We start from the raw sequence: 20962 nt of genomic DNA, 5'->3' as shown, positions 1-20962 counted from the left end.
CAGTTTTTTCCCTCCCTCCCTCCTCTGATATCAACGGCAAACAACTTTCTTGTGCCTTCTTTTGAAAGCCTGGTTTAGCCGTGCTTATGCCATAGCCCAAGAAGCATGGACCCTGCTCAGCTGTGCACTCTTACTGTGAGCATTACAAACACCTCGCTCCTTATCCTGCATTATTTCTGGAGCCGAGACAGGAGCGGCTGTATGTAACGTTGTGATGTCATTCAAGCAGCCTTGCTGTAAGCCATAGAACTAAACAGTTCCTGGTTGCTGCTGGAGAGTCATGCTGCAGCTGAACACGGTGGAGCGCTGTTTCTGGTAGGGAGAAATAAAGCACTGACAGGTAGGATAGGACAAGAAGCAATGGGCTTAAATTGCAGCAAGGTAGGTTTAGGTTGGACATTAGGAAAAACTTCCTAACTGTCAGAGTGGTTAAGCACTGGAATAAATTGCCTAGGGCGGTTGTGAAATCTCCATCATTGAAGATTTTTAAGAGCAGGTTAGACAAACACCTATCAGGGATGGTCTAGATCGGTGGTTCTCACTAGGGCCGCCGCTTGTTCAGGGAAAGTCTCTGGCGGGCTGGACCGGTTTGTTTACCTGCCACGTCCGCAGGTTTGGCTGATCACGGCTCCCACAGGCTGCGGTTCGCCGCTCCAGGCCAATCGGGGCTGCAGGAAGCGGCGCAGGCTTTCCCTGAACAAGTGGTGGCCCTAGTTTGAGAACCACTGGTCTAGATAATACTTAATCCTGCCATGAGTGCAGGGGACTGGACTAGATGACCTCTTGAGGTCCCTTCCAGTCCTATTCTGTGATTCCTGTGTAGTCCAGGCTGGAGTGCATTTGGGGCATTGAGTTGCCATGATCAGCTGGGCTGATGAGCTCTCCATGCAGATCACACAGGAAATGGGAATTCAAAAGTTCCCGGGGCTTCAACTGAGGAGGGACTGTTTCCTGTGTACCTGGCTGCTGTACAGCGGAGTAGAAATCTCCAGAGCGGTCACAGTGGAGCATTGTGAGACACTTCCTGGAAGCCACAATGCTGCTTCTACACAGCCTCTCTTTCGACCCATCAACATCTAATTAAGTGCTATGCCTCTTGTGGAGGTGGAGTAATTAAATCAACATTACAGGCAAGTTAGGTCAGCAGAAATGACCTGGTAGTATAGATATATACATTATTAGGTGGCTTCCATCAACCTAAGTTTGTATTGTAGACCTGACCTAAGTCTACACTAGGGCTTATGGGGGGTGGGGGTGGAATGAAACCCTACCCAACATAGCTATGTTAGCAAAAGTTTAAATGTAGACCAGGCCTAAAAAAATACCCGAATTCATATAGATCGTTTTTGTTCCAAACTGGAAACTGACCAATAAGACCATGAAATCTGCTTCTACCCAGGAAAGGGACCACAGTGCTTGAAACATTTATCAGGTGCCATGCCAGCATGGAAGTTGGAGGCTTCCCGGGCCATCCAGGAGCAATACTCGGAGAAGCTCTTTCTCCTTCATCCCCAAGGTACTAAGAATGAGGATGAGTAGACAGAGGGTATTGCTGCTGCACCCTGTGGTGAGGGCCCCAATTCTAATAATTTGGTTTTTAAAAAAAACCCAAAAAACCACAACTTAAAGGTGATCAAGAGAGGACTTGTTAAAACAAACCAAAAATATTGTCCTTCTTTTTTACTACTTTATGATAAAGAAGGTGTAATTTTTTTTCTTAAAAGGGTTTTTGTGAGTGTTCACTTTTACAACAGTAATATTAGAAATGCCAACTCTAGTCTTTCTTGGTTTTATTGGAGGATATCCAGGTTGTCTTGGAGTTTGTTTATGATGAGAACAGACACCTTGGTATCGGGAGCAGAGGTGATAAGATATTTTTGTTAGATATTGACTTAATTTCCAAAATATTAATTTGTTAACTTCAAAACTTTGTTAACAAAATAGTTTTAAACAGTCTGACTAAAAATCCATTGCCCTCTGTAACGCTTCCTGAAGTGGCTCAAGAGTGAGAATATTAACCTCAGGGCAGATTGTTAGGAACCAGGGCACAAACCCAAAATTGGTTGTGAATTCTATAGTTAGATTTTACCAACCAATTATCAAGTGTAAACTCCTCAGATTCTATAACAGCTTTAGCATGGAGTCAGAGAGGTCCCTTGCATACTCTAATCTATGTTGCCTCCAGGTGAGTGTACCTTTGTGATGGTCCCTTATACCAAAAATCACAGCAATATTGAGGTTACTCCCCATCTTAAAGAACCTGTCACTCTTCCTCAGGTCAGTTGCACTTAGATTTCACACCAGAGACAACGCTTGTAGTCAGTCCTATAATAAATTATATAAAGATATATTATCAAGGAAATGCATCTTGGAGTTATTTACAAGGTTTAAGCAGGTATGTGTAGATAAGATTGTAATTTATTTGTGTAGGATTCAAAAGGTAATAAAATCTTCTATAATCAGCAAGCTCTATGTGCCTTTTAGGGCTAACCCTAATCAGCTGGGTATCTGTCGCTTATGCCTAGAAACACTTTGCCCCCCCACAGTTCAAATAGCATAGAGATACCTAATTCCTTTTATACGGGGTTTTAATCACCCTGCTGCCATGTGCTCTGAGCTGCGAATTCAGCTGATAGGAGGAATCCACTTTCATGACTCATCTTCACAGGCAGGGAAGGAGGATGGAGACAGCAGAAAAAAACAAATGTCTTTTGTCCTCTTTAAGATCCCACAATGGTCCACCTGATGTCAATGAACCTTTCCTGTTGGGAAGGACATAATGTCTTCTGTTGAACATCAGCCTTTCACACTAATTAATGTTCTTTCCCGTCTGCTGATTTACGGTCACAGAGGCTCACAATGCAATGGCTCAAATATTACCTTACAGTATGGGATACAGATGTTATAAATGAAACTATTGCATACAGCAACTCCCAAGCATTCAGTAAAGCCTAAATACTGAACAGTCTTATAATTCTAATGCCTATTTTAATAATACTAACACACAAGTGAGCCAGGCTGATTCCAACTGTGCATTTGTCAGGGTTCAGTTGAGGACTTGGGGACTTGGGCATGAGCTGGCACCTGGTCTCCCAGGGTCACACCCCCTCAATTGGTCAGCTTGCACTTTTTTGGCTCTTATGGTGATGTCATTTCACAGGTTTGCTAGTCATCAGAATTTTCTGAGCTAGACAGGATCTGAATTTCTAATGTGCTTAACACTAAAAACAACAACCTCATCCATCATAAAGAAGAAAAAAGAGCATATGGCTATTTTCGCCTTTTGATGGTCACCTATTAAATAAATCAGTGCTTTATCTGTGGTGAAACAATAGCCTCAATCTGTGGAGCAAATTCAAATGTTATAGGACTATAAGGCAGAATGTAAACTAAATGGCATAATTTTGACTTATTATATTTATAGGGTGAATACCAAATTGAAAATAAAAGGCCTGGTTCTCTACTACCTTGCACAATCATTTACCCATTGCAAAATTAATGTAAAACATTAGTGTTCTGATTGTGTAACATCACATCCCAAGCATTCAAAATTAAAGTGAGGTCCCCCCAAATCATGATAAAACAGAAATTTGGCTTTTATTTGTCTTCTGGATTTTTTACCTTTAGTGTTGGTCTGGTTCATGTTTTCAAGCTTTTCTCTACAACTATGAGGGCCAGGAACTGTTTTTAAATGAAAGGTAAGAATCTCACTTAATTTCAGAAGCTAAAGCTTCAAGAAAACACTAAATGTCTACAGGCTTATGACAAAATTGAGTTGGCAACATTGCTGTTGGCAACAAAGCTCTGAGGAGCTTTGGGTTAAGACAGTCTTCTAACAGCGAGTCCAATAAGCTGTAATATAGAAATATGTTCTGTCTTGAATAGCAGCAAGATATATCCCCAATATTTCATGTACTTTTTAATTTAAAGGACCTATTTTAAAAATAGGCTTTTAAAAATTGTTCTTCTCCATGTATGCTGTTAGCTGTAGAAAGCTTGCAGCTGAAATCTTTCCGTATCAAAATATCTATCTCCTCCCATTGTACACTTGTATCTATCTATTTTTGGATTGAGTGCTCTGTGGACTAGATTCCTTTTAAAGGAAAAATGAGTATTGTGCTTCCATTCCCCAAACCAAATGCATCAAAATATTTTACTAATTTAAGGATGCTGGCTGTTAACTTGGTAATAAATGAATTTCGGGCTTATAAGAACCCTTGAATTCTCAAGTGTTATTTAGACCAGGATAGCATTATTTGGTGCTTATTTAAATAAGATCACACAATCCAGCAGACCTAGGAGATATATCTGGCAATGCCAAAAACAACTTTTTAAAATCTTCCCTTATTTTTTCTGATTTCTGGTTGTGGGATTTCTGTTTTTACGTAAGTCTTAGAACAGTAGTTTTCAACCTGCAGTCTGGACACCTTGAATTTGTTGACTGGTGGTCTGTGGATCTTCTTCTGTCAATGGGGAAACACTACAGCTTACATCGGTATAAGTTATGTCGTTCAGGGGTGTGACTAGCCATCCCCCTGAGCAACGCAAGTTACACCAACCTAAGCACCGCTGTGGACAGGGCTGTGTCGGCAGGAGGGCTTCTCTCGCTGACATAGCTACCACCACTCGGGGGGCTGGACTAATTAAGTTGATGGGAGAACTCTGTCCCATCTTCACTAGCAGCACTACACTGGTGCAGCTGCCCCACTGTAGCATAGCCATAGCCTCAGTCTTCAAGCAGCAGTGTTCCCTGCTATAGGCCAGACTAGGACACTTTGGATTTTCAGTGGGCTTTTTAACTAACTAAATAAAAAGCATCTCTCTGATCCCTGACTCATGTCTTTGTCAGGTTGCATGAGTGTGTGGGTGTGTGTATTAATCTAAATAAATCAATTGATCAGGTTTGTAGAAGACACCAGTGCTGGGAATGTAGCAAATAGGAGGACACAATCAAACTGCAATGAGATCTGGAGAGATTTGATTGGTGATGGAGGGTGTCTGCTGTAGGCAGTGGGGGGGATATGTGGTTCAAATAGTAAAATGTGCCTCCCAAGGGGACAAAGTGAACACTACAGGCATAGAATCATGAGGCGGAAAAGAATGTAATCTAGTTCCATTAAAATGCGTTTTCATTTTGTTTTCTTGATACTCTTCTAAGTACTCTTTCATGTATCCAAGCCCTGTATTTGCCATAGTTGTCACTGGGATCTTAAGGTTGGGGGGAAAGGAGGTACCCATGAAGAGGGTTTCTCAACAAGTGATCCACGCTCTAAAAGCATGCGAACCACTCGTCTGGAATCATGATACTTGAGTATGTGATGTTAGATATTGGGGACTAGTCAAAACACCTTGTAGTCATAAGAGAATCTAAAAAGACAGGAAGGGCATTTTAATACTGACTTGAAATCTCTGTGGATTAAATGTTGCTTTTTTGGTGTTGGTTTAACATCTTTGATTGTTGTCTGTTTTGTTTCAGCTCTATGTAGCCACTGAAGCAATCCTCATTGCGCTAGTAGGGGCGACACCTCCCTACCACTGGGACCTCGAAGAGCTCTCAGCTAATCAAAGCCATAGCAACCAGTCAACTAATGAAGAGAGAGCCTTTGGGGAATGGCTTCTGACAGCCAATGGGAGTGAAGTTCATAAGCACGTGCACTTCAGCAGCAGCTTCACATCAATAGCTTCCGAGGTAATAAATAATGAAATGGGTTTCTGAGCCCACTATGAGATTAATGCATCTCATGGAGGGAAAGTGGGAGAAGTAGAGGAACTGGTTGTACAGTTATCTTGTCTTGGTTTCCAAACCAATGAGTGTTCTGATTAGCAAAAAGTAGGTGCTGTAGTCCAACTAGAGAACAAGTTGTCTGTTCAAATGTATGCATGGAAACAACAAATCAGCCTTGTTCTGCTATATAGACCTTGCTCATTTGGGTCTCCTCCAAAACTTCAATAACTTTCTCATATGGGAGTTGTACATTACACTGTTGCATGTTTCTAGAAGTGGATTGGAACTGAGAAAAAAGATCAGTGGCATTAGTGTTCAAACTTCTGCATGATGGCTGTGTTCTTCTTACGTCATTTTTGCCATTCTCATGATGGGGCTTAATTCATAAAGAGTGCTATGTTTAAATGTACCCCAGGCAGCCTGCATGCAGCATGAGAACCCATGAGGAGGTTGCTCTGCAGCTCCTCCATAGCAGGAGCTATTTGAGGTATTCCAGAGTGAGGTTTAGGGTTTATAGGTTTAGGATTATAAGTTTTTGCAAGTATCCCTCCCATGATTCCCATGTAATTCGCCATATAAACTACTCTAGTCTGTACTGGGGTGGGGATTTAGACCGTGCATGAGATGCTGTGGAGCTAGGCCTTAGATACACAGTAACGCTAAATTAGCATATGTAGTTGCCCATTCTGACCTGAATTTAGACCTGTGCAGTTTGACCATACATTTATAAGCACTAACAGTTGACTAATGTCCAGAGGTATTAATTTAGCTTGGAAATGTATGTTTTAAAAAAACTCAGACGTCATTGGTTATGAGTAAGGCTACGTTTTAGTCATGGGTATTTTTAGTACAAGTCATGGACAGGTCACTGGCAGTAAACAAAAATTCATGGCCCGTGACCTGTCCATGACTTGTACTATATACCCCTGACTAAATCTTGGGTGCTCTGGGGGCGGGGAGGGGAGGGGGGAGGCGCTACAGGTACTTTGGGGGGGGGGTGGCCTGGGACCCCACTAGTGCTGGGTGTGGGGTTTGGCAGGGCTGGCAGATTCCCTACCTGGCTCTACACAGCTCCCTGGAAGCGGAGATATGTCCCTCAGCTCCTAGGCAGAGGTGCACCCAGGGGTCTCTGTGCGCTGTGGGGATGGCGCCTGCATGCAGAGGCAGCATACAGAGCTGCCTGGCCACCCCTCAGCCTATGAGCCAAGGGAGGGACATGTCGCCATTTCTGGGGAGTCCCCCGAGATAAGCACTGCCCGGAGCCCACACCCCCTGCTGCACCCCAACCCCCTGCCCCAGCCCTGAGCCCCCTCCTACCCCCAAACTTCTGCTGCTGCTGGGGGGGAGGGGCGCGGTGGCCCGAGACTGCCCCAGCTGCGGCTGGTTCAGGTGCTGCCCAAGCTGCTCAGATGACCCCGAGCCAGCCGCATCAGCTGCCGCACAAGTCACTGAATCCATGACAGATTCTCAGCCTTAGTTACAAGCATGTTAATAAAAACTGCCAGTTTTAGCACACTCCCAACTAACTCTGTTTAGAGACACTTTCTATGCTGCTCCATTCTGTAGTATAGAACAAAAAGAATGAAGAGTAAAAAAAAAATATAATCTTCTTAACTCTAAATTTAAAATGTGATTGTGTATAATAACTTTAGTACATAACTTAAGAAAATTTAAATTGGCTATAACATTTTAAAATCTTCTGTAGACACAACTTTTTTTTTCAAATGTAACACATCTTCTTAAGGTTAAAAACAAGGGTGAAGAATTCAACTACGTCTGTGTATGTGGCACCAACCAATGTCATCAGGGACTTAGATTCTCCATAGAATTTTTCACATGGCTTCATTCTATAAATAAGAGATGTAAGCAAAGAACAAATAAAAAATAATTAGGGAAGTACCTACACAAAAAGTTTGTATCTGAACATTCTCATATTTTGGAAAGGTTCAGAATTGGGTCTGAACTTTGCAGCACAGATTCATCTTTTTAAAAATTCTGCATCCGACTAAGATAAATCTAAACTACAGCATGTTTCGGGTCTGCTAGAGGTGTAGTGCTTATTTGGCGGAAGATCACCTCGTGCTATTCTAAAGTTTTAGCCTAGATTTTTCAAAAGTGATGCGATTTTTTTCTGGGTGCCCAACTTGCAATCTCTTAAAGGAGCCTGATTTATAGAGATGAACAAGTACACTGTGAAAGTCATCCTTCTTTAGGCGTGTCATAATGAGCAGTGAAAATACCACTTCTCAAAATCTAGACCCTTGTTGACAAGTTCTGAATGATCATGTTTCTCGTGAGATATTGGACACCGTGCCATACTAGAAATTGGAGCTTTAAACTATTGGAATGGGGAGATTTTCAGACTTCGGTGTGGGATGCAGTACTTGTCCTATTGCATGGAAGGTTCTGCTGTAGTAGGCTTTAAAGTTATGTGGTAGCTAAAAGGTATTAGTTATAATTTTCCTTTTTAAGTTCTGTTCAATTGAACGCCTAATAACTGTGGTACCTGGCTTTACGGGTGGAAAGAATAGTCCTATTTAAAATACTGTCAAATGTACAAAAACTTCCTACAAAAAAATTTCTGTAAAATATGTTTTAATAATTCATGATGGAGTGGTCTAAAGACATTATCTGCATTTATTTGGGATGATCTGCACAATTGTCTTTACAACTCATGAGTAACTTTAATGTGGCCGTCACAAATTCATAGTGGGAAAAAAATCGAATAACGCACAGACTAAGTATTATTTCATGAACTGATGTGATGTAATGGGCCTTATACAGGGAAAAAAGTAGTAAGTCTTGACTACATTAAAATGAAGTTCTTCTAACCATTTGGGTGAATTTAGAGAGCAAATTGCTGTCCGCTGTACCTGAATTATTCCCTGAGCTCGGACTGATTCAGAAGGCATCAAGTATCACTCAGACACATGATTATCGGGCTTAATTAACATTTATATCAAGAATTACACTATGATTCTTGTGATATTGCAGAAAAAAACCTGATAATTGAAATTAATGTGTATATGTTATCGGAGTCCTGTTCTCTAGATGTTTCTACATACTGTGGAAAAAACATTTGAAAAATGCATGGCAATAATTAACTTTCAAAGCTAATTTTCTCAAGCATCTGGATTCCTTATGGCCAGTTACTAACTATAACCGCATGCACATATCACCCATTAAGTGATAATTCAGAATGACACATACAGTAAGACGAATCAAGTTATTTTCATGGTGTTCCTGAAATATTCTGTAGGCTTTGATTACATGTTTTTGCTGCTTTTGATGAGGCTGTTCATTACGGGGCTTCAAACCAGTTTTTTAAGCTCTGCTAGAAAAACCATATGTAACGGTGTTTGGAGCATCTGGGTAGTAAAAGAGGGAAGGGAATTCAGAAGGTCAGTGCACGGATGTTTCAAGAGTGGGGAAAAATGGCACAATCGTGTCAGGGAAAGGATCTGGATGTTATTGGGAAATGAACACAGCAGCAATGAACAGGGAAAGGTAAGCAAGATAGGTTGTAGTGGAGAGAACACAAGAAAACATAGTATCATTGAACAGTATGGAACTGTAGTAGAGTTGGCCGAGGTTCGGCCCTCAGTGGGGCTGTGTGGTATCCCACCGCCTCGCTACAGTCCGCCGTCCGTCCGGGTCCGGCGGCAGTCTGGAACAACAGACACAGTTAGGGGCTCAGGCCCATAAGCAGGGGCTGAGCCAAGAGGTCGGAACCCAGGCCCTTATGCAAGGGCTGAGGCAAAGTCTATAGCAGGCCAGGCCCTAGGTCAGGGTGGGGCAGCAGTTAAATAGGCAATCAGAAACCCAGGCCTTTAAGCAGGGGCTGGGTCAGTTGGTGGCAGCCCAGGCCCTAGGTCAGGGCGAGGCAGCAAACCAATAGTCAAGCAGGTACCCAGCCTCTCTAGGCCAGGGGAAAAGGGGGAGTCTGCCACCCAAGGAGTGGGTGGCAGGGGGGGACACAGGCCCTCCCACTCCACTGCGTCCCAGCCCGGGGCCCTAGCAGCAACGGACGTTCGCTGCTGTCAGTGGGAATCCTGGCCGCAACATACTGACATCGGCTCTGGCAGTGCAGCAGCCAGACTGGGGTCGGCTGCCCCCGGGCTACTTCCACACTCCCCCTCGTATGGTACCTGGGCTGTCTTAGTGTCATCGGTGCTCTCCACCAGCATTGGCTCCTCGGGGTTGCTGGCACGGGGCAGGCTTGGCCAGTCCTCCTCGGGGTTGCTGGCACGGGGCAGGCTCGATCGTCCCGGTGAGTCAGCAGGCCAGTCGCGGCCTGCGACTGTTTCCCAAGCGGGAGCTCAGCCACGGACGTCTGCTCTCTCCACCAGCCTGGGCTCCACTGAGCTCTGCAGGCGGGCTTTTATACTTCTGGGGCGGGCGCAGGACCCAGGTGGCTCCGCCCACGTTGGTATTAGGGGAGGTTCGGCCCTCAGCGGGGCTGTGGGGTATCCCACTGCCTTGCTACAGGAATGCTATTAGGTTCATTCTGGAATTCTTTTGTGTTGGAGGTTATTGCCTTGTAGAGGCTGCAGTATATAGACCTGTTACAAAAATGAAACTGGATCTGATTTGTAGGGCTGGGTTTGTTCTTGGAATTGAAGAGACTTGGATGTTATCTAGTAGAAATGTTCATAATAACAAAATGAATTGTAAAGTTGACCGAGGTAATCTTTTTACTCTGATGAAGGGTTCAGGAACTAGGGAACCTATGAGGTGAATATGAGCAGAACAGTTTCTTGCTAAGGATAATGAAACATTTCATCTTCACTTTCAAGGCTTTGTACAGCTCTCCCCCAGTGTTTCCCTTCTTAGCTGGCAGTGTCAGCCTTGATGCCACGTTTCCTTCTCCCAGTTCTTCATTAATGCCTCTTTCCATGCTACATCCTGTTTTTGGAATAAACTCCTAATGTCACCTAATGCTCTAGGTCAGGGGTCGGCAACGTTCGGCACGCGGCTCGCCAGGGTAAGCACCCTAGCGGGCCGGGCCAGTTTATTTACCTGCTGATGCGGCAGGTTCGGCCGATCGCGGCCCCCACTTGCCGCGGTTTGCCGTCCCAGGCCAATGGGGGTGGCGGGAAGCGGCGCAGGCTGAGGAATGTGCTGGCTGCGGTTTCCCGCCGCTCCCATTGGCCCGGGACGGCGAACCGTGGCCAGTGGGGGCCACGATCGGCCAAACCTGCTGCGTCAGCAGGTAAATAAACTGGCCCGGCCCGCTAGGGTGCTTACCCTGGCGAGCCGCATGCTGAACGTTGCCGACCCCTGACCTAGGTCCCCCACCTTCTCATTCAAATCCTTTCTAGAGTCTCACTGCTTGTATTGCTAACCCCAAGAACTCAATCATGAGTTAGCCTCCCCGAAAATCATATTTTTGTTTGTTTTTGTTACATTTTTGTTCTGAGTGTTTAGGGTGCACTTGGGTCATGTTTGGGGGTAGGGGGCTTATGGACCATGACTATACCTTGACCAAGAAATTTGAACCTTCACAAAAAAGAATTGACTACGCCTTGCCTAGATTAACAGCTCTGGAGACTCGTGTTATCCACAATACAGGTACAATAGATACAGTGCTAGGGAAAGTTTTCCCCCTTTCCCAACCCCAAACTGCCTGCTCTCCTTTTTTAAAAAAAAAAAAAAAAAAAAAAGCCAGTGCGTCCACAGGCAGAAAAGTAGAAGCCAACCAAATGGATCTCACTTACAAGGTAGGTCATGATGAGGAGAGCTAGGGTCATCTTTGGACCCAAATTGTGACCCTTAACTCTGTGTATGTTGCCTAGATGCAATGGTCATGTACATACGGGTATGGAGATGAAAGGTACATAGGTAAAAAAAAACAACAAAGCCAACAAAAAATAATGTTCCCTTGAGGAACCTAACCTTCTCAGATGTGAAAGGCATTACTGTTTTGGAGGAGGGGAGGAATTGTACAATGGGCCAAAGTCTTTAGAGTGTTTGGGGTGATATTTTGGTGACTAAAGTGGAGGTTGAGCTGGATTTTTGTTTTTAAAAGATTTTTAATCCCCAAGCTGTTCACTTCTTGGACTTTGACTAAAGCTTTTTTTTCTTCTCCTTAGTGGTTTTTAATTGGGAACACATCATACAAAGTCAGTGTTGCCAGTTCGTTTTTCTTCAGTGGTGTCTTTGTTGGAGTGATCTCTTTTGGCCAGCTCTCAGATCGCTTTGGGAGGAAAAAAGTCTATCTCACAGGTAACCCACTGCAGTCCTCACAAAACGACTGGAGAGAAATGTCATTGTCTTGTTAGTGCCTCAACGTCTGTCTCAGAAGACACAGTAGCAGTTATCCAAGTTTTGTGGAAAGCCAAGGCATAGAGATGAATTTTGCATCTTCCGTTACACACAAGGAGCCCAAGTTGGGGGCAAGTAATCCATATTTGTGTGCTCAGATCAGTACTTAAATGCCTGAAGTGTTTAAGCAACCAGTTGTGAAGATGGGACCCCCAACACGTGCTTAAATTTAAAAGTTGGGCCCACATTGTTTGCCATGATGTTCATGATCCCTGAATGTTCCACAAAATGAAACTAAAATTTCAGAGTATCAGAAATTAATTATTTCATTAACCTCTCTCTTAATTGTCAAGGCTCCTAAAAGTTCTAGATGAGTTTGTCATCACTTCTTAAATCATGCATGCTAGATATTTGTGAACTTAGCAAAGTTTTAAAACCCTTGGACCTTATGTACCATTTTCATACCATACATTTGTTAGGGGAATTTCATGTACAGGACTGTAGTGAGTCGGTGTGGCTCCCCTCCTGCCCAGAAGAGGGAGCCCACGTGCCGGCACCAGAGTGGGTGGGACCACCACCGCCTGTCCCCGCCCCCCGGAAGTCAAGGGGCGGGACAGGAAGTATAAAGGCCGGCCGCCAGAGCTCAGTTGGCGGCCAGCCACCACAGGGAGCAGACGTGCGGCCGGGAGCTCCCGGCCAGGAGACCGTCGAAGACCCTAGCTGGCCTGAGCTACCCCGGGCCCGCTACGAGGAGGAGCCGTCGGAGCCCGTTCACGCCCGCCACTGGGAGAACCCCTGGGAACCGAACCCCGCTAACCCTGAGGGTGAGACTGGACCCGAACCCCTCAGCCCCTGCTGCTATCCAGAGGAGCCGCCTGAGGACCATTGGCCGGACTTCCCGGCAGAGCTACCAGACTTGCCGCCGAGCCCGGGCCGAGAGGAGCCCATGCAGGTGGACTGGCCCGATCCCGGCGCAACGACCGAGGTAGGCTGTGAGGGGGATCACGGAAGTAGCCCGGGGGTAGCCGACCCCGGTCCGGCTGCAACTGAGTGTGAGCCTATGTCAGTGTGTTGCGGTCTGGATACCCCACTGACCAGCAGCGGCGGCAACCGCTGTTAGGGCCCCGGGCTGGAACGCAGTGGAGTGGGTGGGCCTGCGTTCCCCCCTGCCACCCTCCGTACGGGTGGCAGGCTTCCCCCTCACCCAACGCTCGGCTACAGAAGCCTGGGCCTTGAACTATTTGCCTGCTCAGCCCCTGCAACAAGGGCCTGAACTTAACTGTGTTTGCCCCGCCCTGATCCAGGGCCTGGGCTCTGAACTATTTGCTCGCTCAGCTCCCTGCAACAAGGGCCTGAGCTAACTGTGTTTGCCCCGCCCTGATCCAGGGCCTGGGCTCGGAACTATTTGCTCGCTCAGCTCCCTGCAACAAGGGCCTGAGCTAACTGTGTTTGCCCCGCCCTGATCCAGGGCCTGGGCTCTGAACTATTTGCTCGCTCAGCTCCCTGCAACAAGGGCCTGAGCTTAACTGTGTTTGCCCCGCCCTGATCCAGGGCCTGGCCTCTGAACTATTTGCTCGCTCAGCCCCTGCAACAAGGGCCTGAGCCTAACTGTGTTTGCCCCGCCCTGATCCAGGGCCTGGGCTTTGAACTATTTACCCGCTCAGCCCCTGCCATAAGGACCTGAGCCTAACTGTGTTTGCCCTGCCCTGATCCAGGGCCTGGGCTCTGAACTATTTGCCCGCTCAGCCCAGCAAGCAAGGGTCTGAGCTAACTGTGTTTGCCCCGCCCTGATCCAGGGCCTGGGCTCCTGAGCTTTAACTGTGGTTGCTCCGACTCTGCACCAAAGAGCCGGAGTTTCAGGACTAACTGACTGCTTATTCCCAGAGTAGTGAGTCGGTGTGGCTCCCCTCCTGCCCGGAAGGGTCGAGCCCCGGCTAGGACCTACTACATTTGGCGCCCAACGTGGGGCACGAGCCCCTGCCCCTGTGAGAAGGGGCTAGAGGGGGAGTGGCCGTTGCCCCCCCCCCATTCTAAGGAATGGATATGGAGCGGCTGTTTCAGCTGCTCGCGGAGAGCCAGGAGCGGCAGCAGACGGCCCAGCTGCAGCAGCAACAGCAACAGCAGGCCGCTCAGCTCGCACAGCAACAGCAGCGAGATGCCGCCCAACTCCAGTTGCAGCAGGAACAGCACACAGCCCAGCTCGAGCAACAGCAACAGCTGGTGCGGCAGTTGGGAGTCCAGCTGCAGCAGCTGCTGGTCACGCTCCCTCGCCCCGCACCGGGGCCGGCAGGGGAGGCTGCGGAGATGCCGCGGTTAGCTGCCCCCCTTCGCTTGACTAAGATGAGCCCAGACGACGACCCGGAGGCATTCCTGGTCACGTTCGAGCGGGTAGCCCTCGTCGCCGGGTGGCCCAGGGACCAGTGGGCTACTCTCTTAGCCCCCTACCTGACGGGGGCGGCCCAGGTGGCCTATCGGGGATTGGCGGCTGAGGAAGCACGGGACTACGACCTGGTGAAGGCCGCGATATTGGACGCCCTCGACGTCAGTCCCGAGACTTTCCGACAAAGGTTTCGGGGCCAGACTTACCCCACCGGGGCCCGACCGCGGGTAGTGGCCCAAACCTTAAAAGAAGCTTGCCGACGGTGGCTACAGCCCGGCACCCGGACGGCGGAGGAGGTAACCGAGCAGGTGGTGTTGGAACAGTTCGTGCACACCCTACCCTCCCGAGGGCGCGCCTGGGTGCTTCGCCACCGGCCGACGACGCTGGCCCAGGCCGTGTCGCTAATGGAGGACTTTCTAGCCGCCGAAGATGCAGTAGGGCCCACCTTCTGCCGCCCCGGGCCCGAACCAGCCCGCGGCGAAAAGAAAGGGGAACCCCTGAGCGGACCGCGACCCCCCGCACCGAGGCCCGACCCCCGCCGCGAGATCCGGACCCGGCACGCGGACCCGACTCCTCGGACCGGACCAGTGGCCCCGGGCCAGGGGCCCCCAAGGGCTCGGCGAAGCCCCCCCCGGAGCCCAAGCCGAGAAGGCCCCCGGAGCAGACGACCTGAACTCGGACCCTGCTTCAGTTGTGGGAAGATGGGACACCTCCGCCGAGACTGTCCGGAGATGGATTGCAGCTATGGGCAAGTGTGGGCGGGCCACACTCGAGCCAGGCCAGCCATGAACCCCAAGCTGACCGTCCCGGCAGCCGTCGGAGGACGGACTACGCGGGCCTTGATCGACTCGGGTTGTGGCCAGACGTTGGTCCGTAAGGACCTGGTACCGCCGGGTGATACCCGCCTCGGATGTATTCATCTACAATGCATCCATGGGGATGTCCGACCATACCCCAGCGCCCGGGTCCCCCTAACCATCGCGGGGATCACCCGACACCTGGTGGTTGGGGTAGCTCCCCATCTTGCATACCCTGTGATCCTCGGTCGGGACTGGCCGGCCTTTGAGGAAGTCCTACGGTCCACGCCGGCCCTGGAGGCTGATCGGTTGGGGTCCTCCTCCGAGACCCCCGAGCAGGGTCCAGCGACCGAGATAGACAACACGGACGCAGCGGGACCGCTGCCGGAGCCGGCCCCTCAGCCCCGCTTCGATACCGATTTCTGTCGGGACCAGCGAGAGGATCCCACCCTTAGCCGCTTCTACGAGCAGCTCGCGGCAGTAGACGGGAAGGTTGTGGACCCCCAGCGGGCCACCCTGTGGCCCCATTTTGAGCTACGCCGGGACCGGCTCTACCGCCTGGACCGTGACCCCCGCACCCAGGAACCACAAACCCAACTGTTAGTGCCCCTGTGTCACCGGCGGGCGGTAATGAAGTTGGCCCACGATGTGCCAGCCGCCGGGCACCTGGGGCGAGAGAAGACCCTCGCTCGAATCCTGGCGCGCTTCTTTTGGCCAGGAATCTCTCAGGAGGTGAAAGAATATTGCGCCTCCTGCCCAGAGTGTCAGAGGGTCGCCCCGCCCGGGATCCCCAAGGCACCCCTGGTCCCCATGCCAGTGATGGAGACGCCCTTTGAACGGGTCGCCATGGACCTCGTGGGCCCCCTCCCGAAAAGTGCCGCGGGGTTTCAATACATCCTGGTCTTGGTGGACTATGCCTCTCGGTTCCCCGAAGCCATCCCCCTGCGAAGTATTACCGCCCGGTCTATCGCGGGGGAATTGCTGAAAATCTTCGCCCGAGTAGGACTGCCTAGAGAGATACTGACCGACCAAGGAACGAACTTCACGTCCCAATTGTTGCGACAGGTCTGTGCCCTCTTAGGCATCAAACAACTCCGGACGTCCGTGTACCACCCGCAGACGGACGGGTTGGTGGAGCGGTTTAACCGCACTTTGAAAAGCATGTTGCGGAAATTCCCCGCAGAGGACCTCCGCCACTGGGACCAATTCCTTCCACCCTTGCTGCTAGCCATCCGAGAAGTCCCGCAGACCTCAACAAAATTTTCCCCTTTCGAGCTGCTGTACGGACGCAGACCGCGGGGCCTCTTAGACCTGATGAGAGAGACCTGGGAACAGTCAGCGTCCCCAGCCCAGGGCCTCCTGAAATATGTCATCCAGTTACAGGAGTACCTTGCCCAGGCCGGAGCCCTGGCCCGCGAAAATTTAAAGACGGCGCAGGAACGGCAGAAACGGACCTACGATCAGGGAGCCCAAGTCCGGGAGTTCCAACCAGGAGACCGTGTCCTACTCCTCCTCCCGTCTAGTGAGTCAAAATTGTTAGCCCGGTGGCAGGGACCTTACGAAGTCGTGCGTAAGGTCGGTCCCGTCACCTACGAGGTGCGGCAACCGGACAAGCGGAAGGAAACCCAGCGGTATCACGTCAACCTGCTGAAACGGTGGCAGGACCGGGAGGGCCTCTTAATCAACCCATGCCCGCCCGAGCCGGAATTGGGACCCCAGGTACCCTCGACGGATGACCCCCCGGCACCCCAATTAGGACAATCGCTCACGGAAGAGCAATGTAAACAGACTAACTGCCTGCTGCAAACCTTCAAGCGAACCTTCACGGCCGTACCGGGCCACACGTCCCTGGTCAAACACTCCATCCAGACCGAGCCGGGAAAGGTGGTTCGAGAGACGACCCGGCCCCTGCCCTATCGGATGCGGGGTGCGGTCGAGGAGGAAGTAAGAGCCATGCTGGCTCTGGGCGTCATCGAACCGTCCCAGAGCGAGTGGCGTAGTCCGGTGGTCCTGGTGCCCAAGCCGGACGGTACCCGCCGCTTCTGCATCGACTTTCGGAGGGTAAACGCCATCTCGCGCTTCGATGCCTACCCGATGCCCCGTGTAGACGAGTTACTGGGCCGCCTGGGGGAGGCCCAGTATATCACCACCTTAGATCTTAGCAAAGGCTACTGGCAGATCCCCCTCGAGGAGACCTCAAAAGAGAAGACCGCCTTTGCCACTCCAACGGGGCTGTACCAATTCACACGGATGCCATTCGGTCTCCATGGAGCCCCAGCCACCTTCCAGCGGCTGATGGACCAACTTCTGCAGCCCCATCAGGACTATGCGGCGGCGTACATAGACGACGTGGTCATCTATAGCCGCAGCTGGGAGGATCATCTGCCCCGGGTTGCGGCGGTCCTAAGGTCCCTACGACAGGCGGGCCTGACCGCCAACCCCAAAAAGTGCCGGATTGCCTGGCAAGAGACCAACTATCTCGGCTATACCGTCGGGGGCGGGCAGGTCAAGCCCCTCGTCGGGAAAGTCCAGGCCCTCCTGGACTGTCCCACCCCATCAACCAAACGGCACGTTCGGCAGTTCCTGGGCCTCGTTGGGTATTACAGACGGTTCATCCCCCAGTTCGCGACCATCGCAGCACCCTTAACTGGGCTTCTGACGAAGGACAGCCCCCGGCAGGTACGATGGTCCCCCGAATGTGAAGCGGCCTTCCGGACACTGCAGAAGTGCCTCTGCCAGGAGCCGGTTCTCTATAGCCCAGACTTTAAACGCCCATTCATCCTGCAGACCGACGCCTCCGGCGTAGGATTAGGGGCAGTCCTGTCCCAAGAAGTGGAGGGAAAGGACCACCCCGTAGTATATCTCAGCCGGAAGCTGTTCCCCCGGGAGAGGAATTACGCCGTGGTGGAAAAAGAGGCCCTCGCGGTGAAGTGGGCCTGCGATGCCCTGCGCTTCTACCTCCTCGGGGCCCCGTTCACCCTCGTCACAGACCACGCCCCCCTCCGGTGGCTAATGCGGATGAAAGATAATAATGCCCGCATTATGCGGTGGTACCTCGCCTTACAACCCTACGCATTTACGGTCCAGCATCGAGCAGGTAAGGACCATACGAATGCGGACTTCCTATCCCGCATGGGGGAGATGGCAGGACCTGGCCCCGACAGGCGGGAGCCAGTCTTAAGGGGGGGGGTGTGTAGTGAGTCGGTGTGGCTCCCCTCCTGCCCAGAAGAGGGAGCCCACGTGCCGGCACCAGAGTGGGTGGGACCACCACCGCCTGTCCCCGCCCCCCGGAAGTCAAGGGGCGGGACAGGAAGTATAAAGGCCGGCCGCCAGAGCTCAGTTGGCGGCCAGCCACCACAGGGAGCAGACGTGCGGCCGGGAGCTCCCGGCCAGGAGACCGTCGAAGACCCTAGCTGGCCTGAGCTACCCCGGGCCCGCTACGAGGAGGAGCCGTCGGAGCCCGTTCACGCCCGCCACTGGGAGAACCCCTGGGAACCGAACCCCGCTAACCCTGAGGGTGAGACTGGACCCGAACCCCTCAGCCCCTGCTGCTATCCAGAGGAGCCGCCTGAGGACCATTGGCCGGACTTCCCGGCAGAGCTACCAGACTTGCCGCCGAGCCCGGGCCGAGAGGAGCCCATGCAGGTGGACTGGCCCGATCCCGGCGCAACGACCGAGGTAGGCTGTGAGGGGGATCACGGAAGTAGCCCGGGGGTAGCCGACCCCGGTCCGGCTGCAACTGAGTGTGAGCCTATGTCAGTGTGTTGCGGTCTGGATACCCCACTGACCAGCAGCGGCGGCAACCGCTGTTAGGGCCCCGGGCTGGAACGCAGTGGAGTGGGTGGGCCTGCGTTCCCCCCTGCCACCCTCCGTACGGGTGGCAGGCTTCCCCCTCACCCAACGCTCGGCTACAGAAGCCTGGGCCTTGAACTATTTGCCTGCTCAGCCCCTGCAACAAGGGCCTGAACTTAACTGTGTTTGCCCCGCCCTGATCCAGGGCCTGGGCTCTGAACTATTTGCTCGCTCAGCTCCCTGCAACAAGGGCCTGAGCTAACTGTGTTTGCCCCGCCCTGATCCAGGGCCTGGGCTCTGAACTATTTGCTCGCTCAGCTCCCTGCAACAAGGGCCTGAGCTTAACTGTGTTTGCCCCGCCCTGATCCAGGGCCTGGCCTCTGAACTATTTGCTCGCTCAGCCCCTGCAAACAAGGGCCTGAGCTTAACTGTGTTTGCCCCGCCCTGATCCAGGGCCTGGGCTTTGAACTGTTTGCTCGCTCAGCCCCTGCAACAAGGGCCTGAGCCTAACTGTGTTTGCCCCGCCCTGATCCAGGGCCTGGGCTTTGAACTATTTACCCGCTCAGCCCCTGCCATAAGGACCTGAGCCTAACTGTGTTTGCCCTGCCCTGATCCAGGGCCTGGGCTCTGAACTATTTGCCCGCTCAGCCCAGCAAGCAAGGGTCTGAGCTAACTGTGTTTGCCCCGCCCTGATCCAGGGCCTGGGCTCCTGAGCTTTAACTGTGGTTGCTCCGACTCTGCACCAAAGAGCCGGAGTTTCAGGACTAACTGACTGCTTATTCCCAGAGTAGTGAGTCGGTGTGGCTCCCCTCCTGCCCGGAAGGGTCGAGCCCCGGCTAGGACCTACTACAAGGACATATATTAAAATTTAACTTTCTTTTTAAAAAGCATGACATATTTTTAAGTCTTGTATTAACTCAGTGCTGGTAAAAGGTGTCTGACCCCGAACACTGAAACCCTCTAGTAACAGAACAGATAACAGCAGTGCAAACTTCCTCCACACTGTTTTCTGACAACAAGGAGGAGGTATGACCTGGAGAGAGAACTTTTCATGGCCTGTTCAGTCCTGGGCTTCTCTGTTGAAACTGCTAACAGGATATCCTGGTTACTGTCAAATGTGATGGTGGCTTTTCTGAAGAGAAAAACTGCTCTCTATGAACTGATGTGGGGTACTAGTGCAGTAAATCCTGTGAAGACCACCACCTTTCTTAGGCAATCTCCTTTAAGAGATTGCCCCAGTGTGCTTACTACAATTCTGCCCCATCATCTACATTAAGCAACAGACTCTTGTAGGTCTTGAATATGATTTGATTAGAACAGGTTTCACTGAATGTCAAGTAATGCTCATGCTAAATGCAGTCTTTCTCATTCAGGTATTTTTCTGAAATTAAATCTTGTGCTTTGTCTTCCAGGTTTTGCCCTTGACATCCTGTTTGCCATTGCAAATGGATTCTCCCCCTCATACGAGTTCTTTGCAGTCTCTCGCTTCTTGGTGGGGGTGATGAATGGAGGGATGTCTCTGGTGGCCTTTGTTCTACTGAATGAATGTGTGGGCACTGCCTATTGGGCATTAGCAGGTACAGTTTCAGTTGCAACACTTTTATAGAAAACTGTTAAGCTCTAGAGATCTCAGTTTAAGCACTTGGGTCAAGAAATGCCAAATGTAATGTTGCAAACTCTGTTCCCTTGTGCATATGCATGATCATACAGTCTCTGAGCCTTGCTACATTCAATGTACACCTTAGATGAACACAGTAAATGACTTTGGGCCACTTCAGATTTCTGCACCACTTAGACTGAACACTGGCAAATGCACATTAGTTGAGGCACTCTCCTCTGCACACTATGTAGCTGAACAAACCACACATGTATGCATGATCTTGCATTCCTTCACTTAGAACTTTGGACCCAGGAATGCACTTCTCAAGGGGAGCTGTTTGACTGCCAAATTTCAATTCCTTCCTCCCTCATGCAGTTTTGGTGTAGCAGGACTCAAAAAAGCCC

General features: G+C 50.5%; 1 protein-coding gene across 3 annotated transcripts in view; it reads left to right on the top strand.

Moving 5' to 3' along the window:
• Positions 1–20962, top strand: part of SLC22A15 (solute carrier family 22 member 15) — a 45484-nt gene that overhangs the window by 3012 nt on the left and 21510 nt on the right. For all 3 annotated transcript variants that reach the window (XM_054043325.1, XM_054043316.1, XM_054043331.1), the window contains exons 2-4: positions 5477–5689; positions 11818–11950; positions 20371–20535. In XM_054043325.1, the coding sequence (XP_053899300.1) occupies positions 5477–5689; positions 11818–11950; positions 20371–20535 (511 nt within the window). The remainder of the gene's footprint in view (positions 1–5476; positions 5690–11817; positions 11951–20370; positions 20536–20962) is intronic.

This window comes from Malaclemys terrapin, chromosome 1 (genome assembly GCF_027887155.1).
Source record: "Malaclemys terrapin pileata isolate rMalTer1 chromosome 1, rMalTer1.hap1, whole genome shotgun sequence".
Lineage (NCBI taxonomy): Eukaryota > Metazoa > Chordata > Testudines > Emydidae > Malaclemys > Malaclemys terrapin.
Note: the sequence above shows the minus strand (reverse complement) of the source record. Positions and strands in the feature narration are given on the sequence as shown.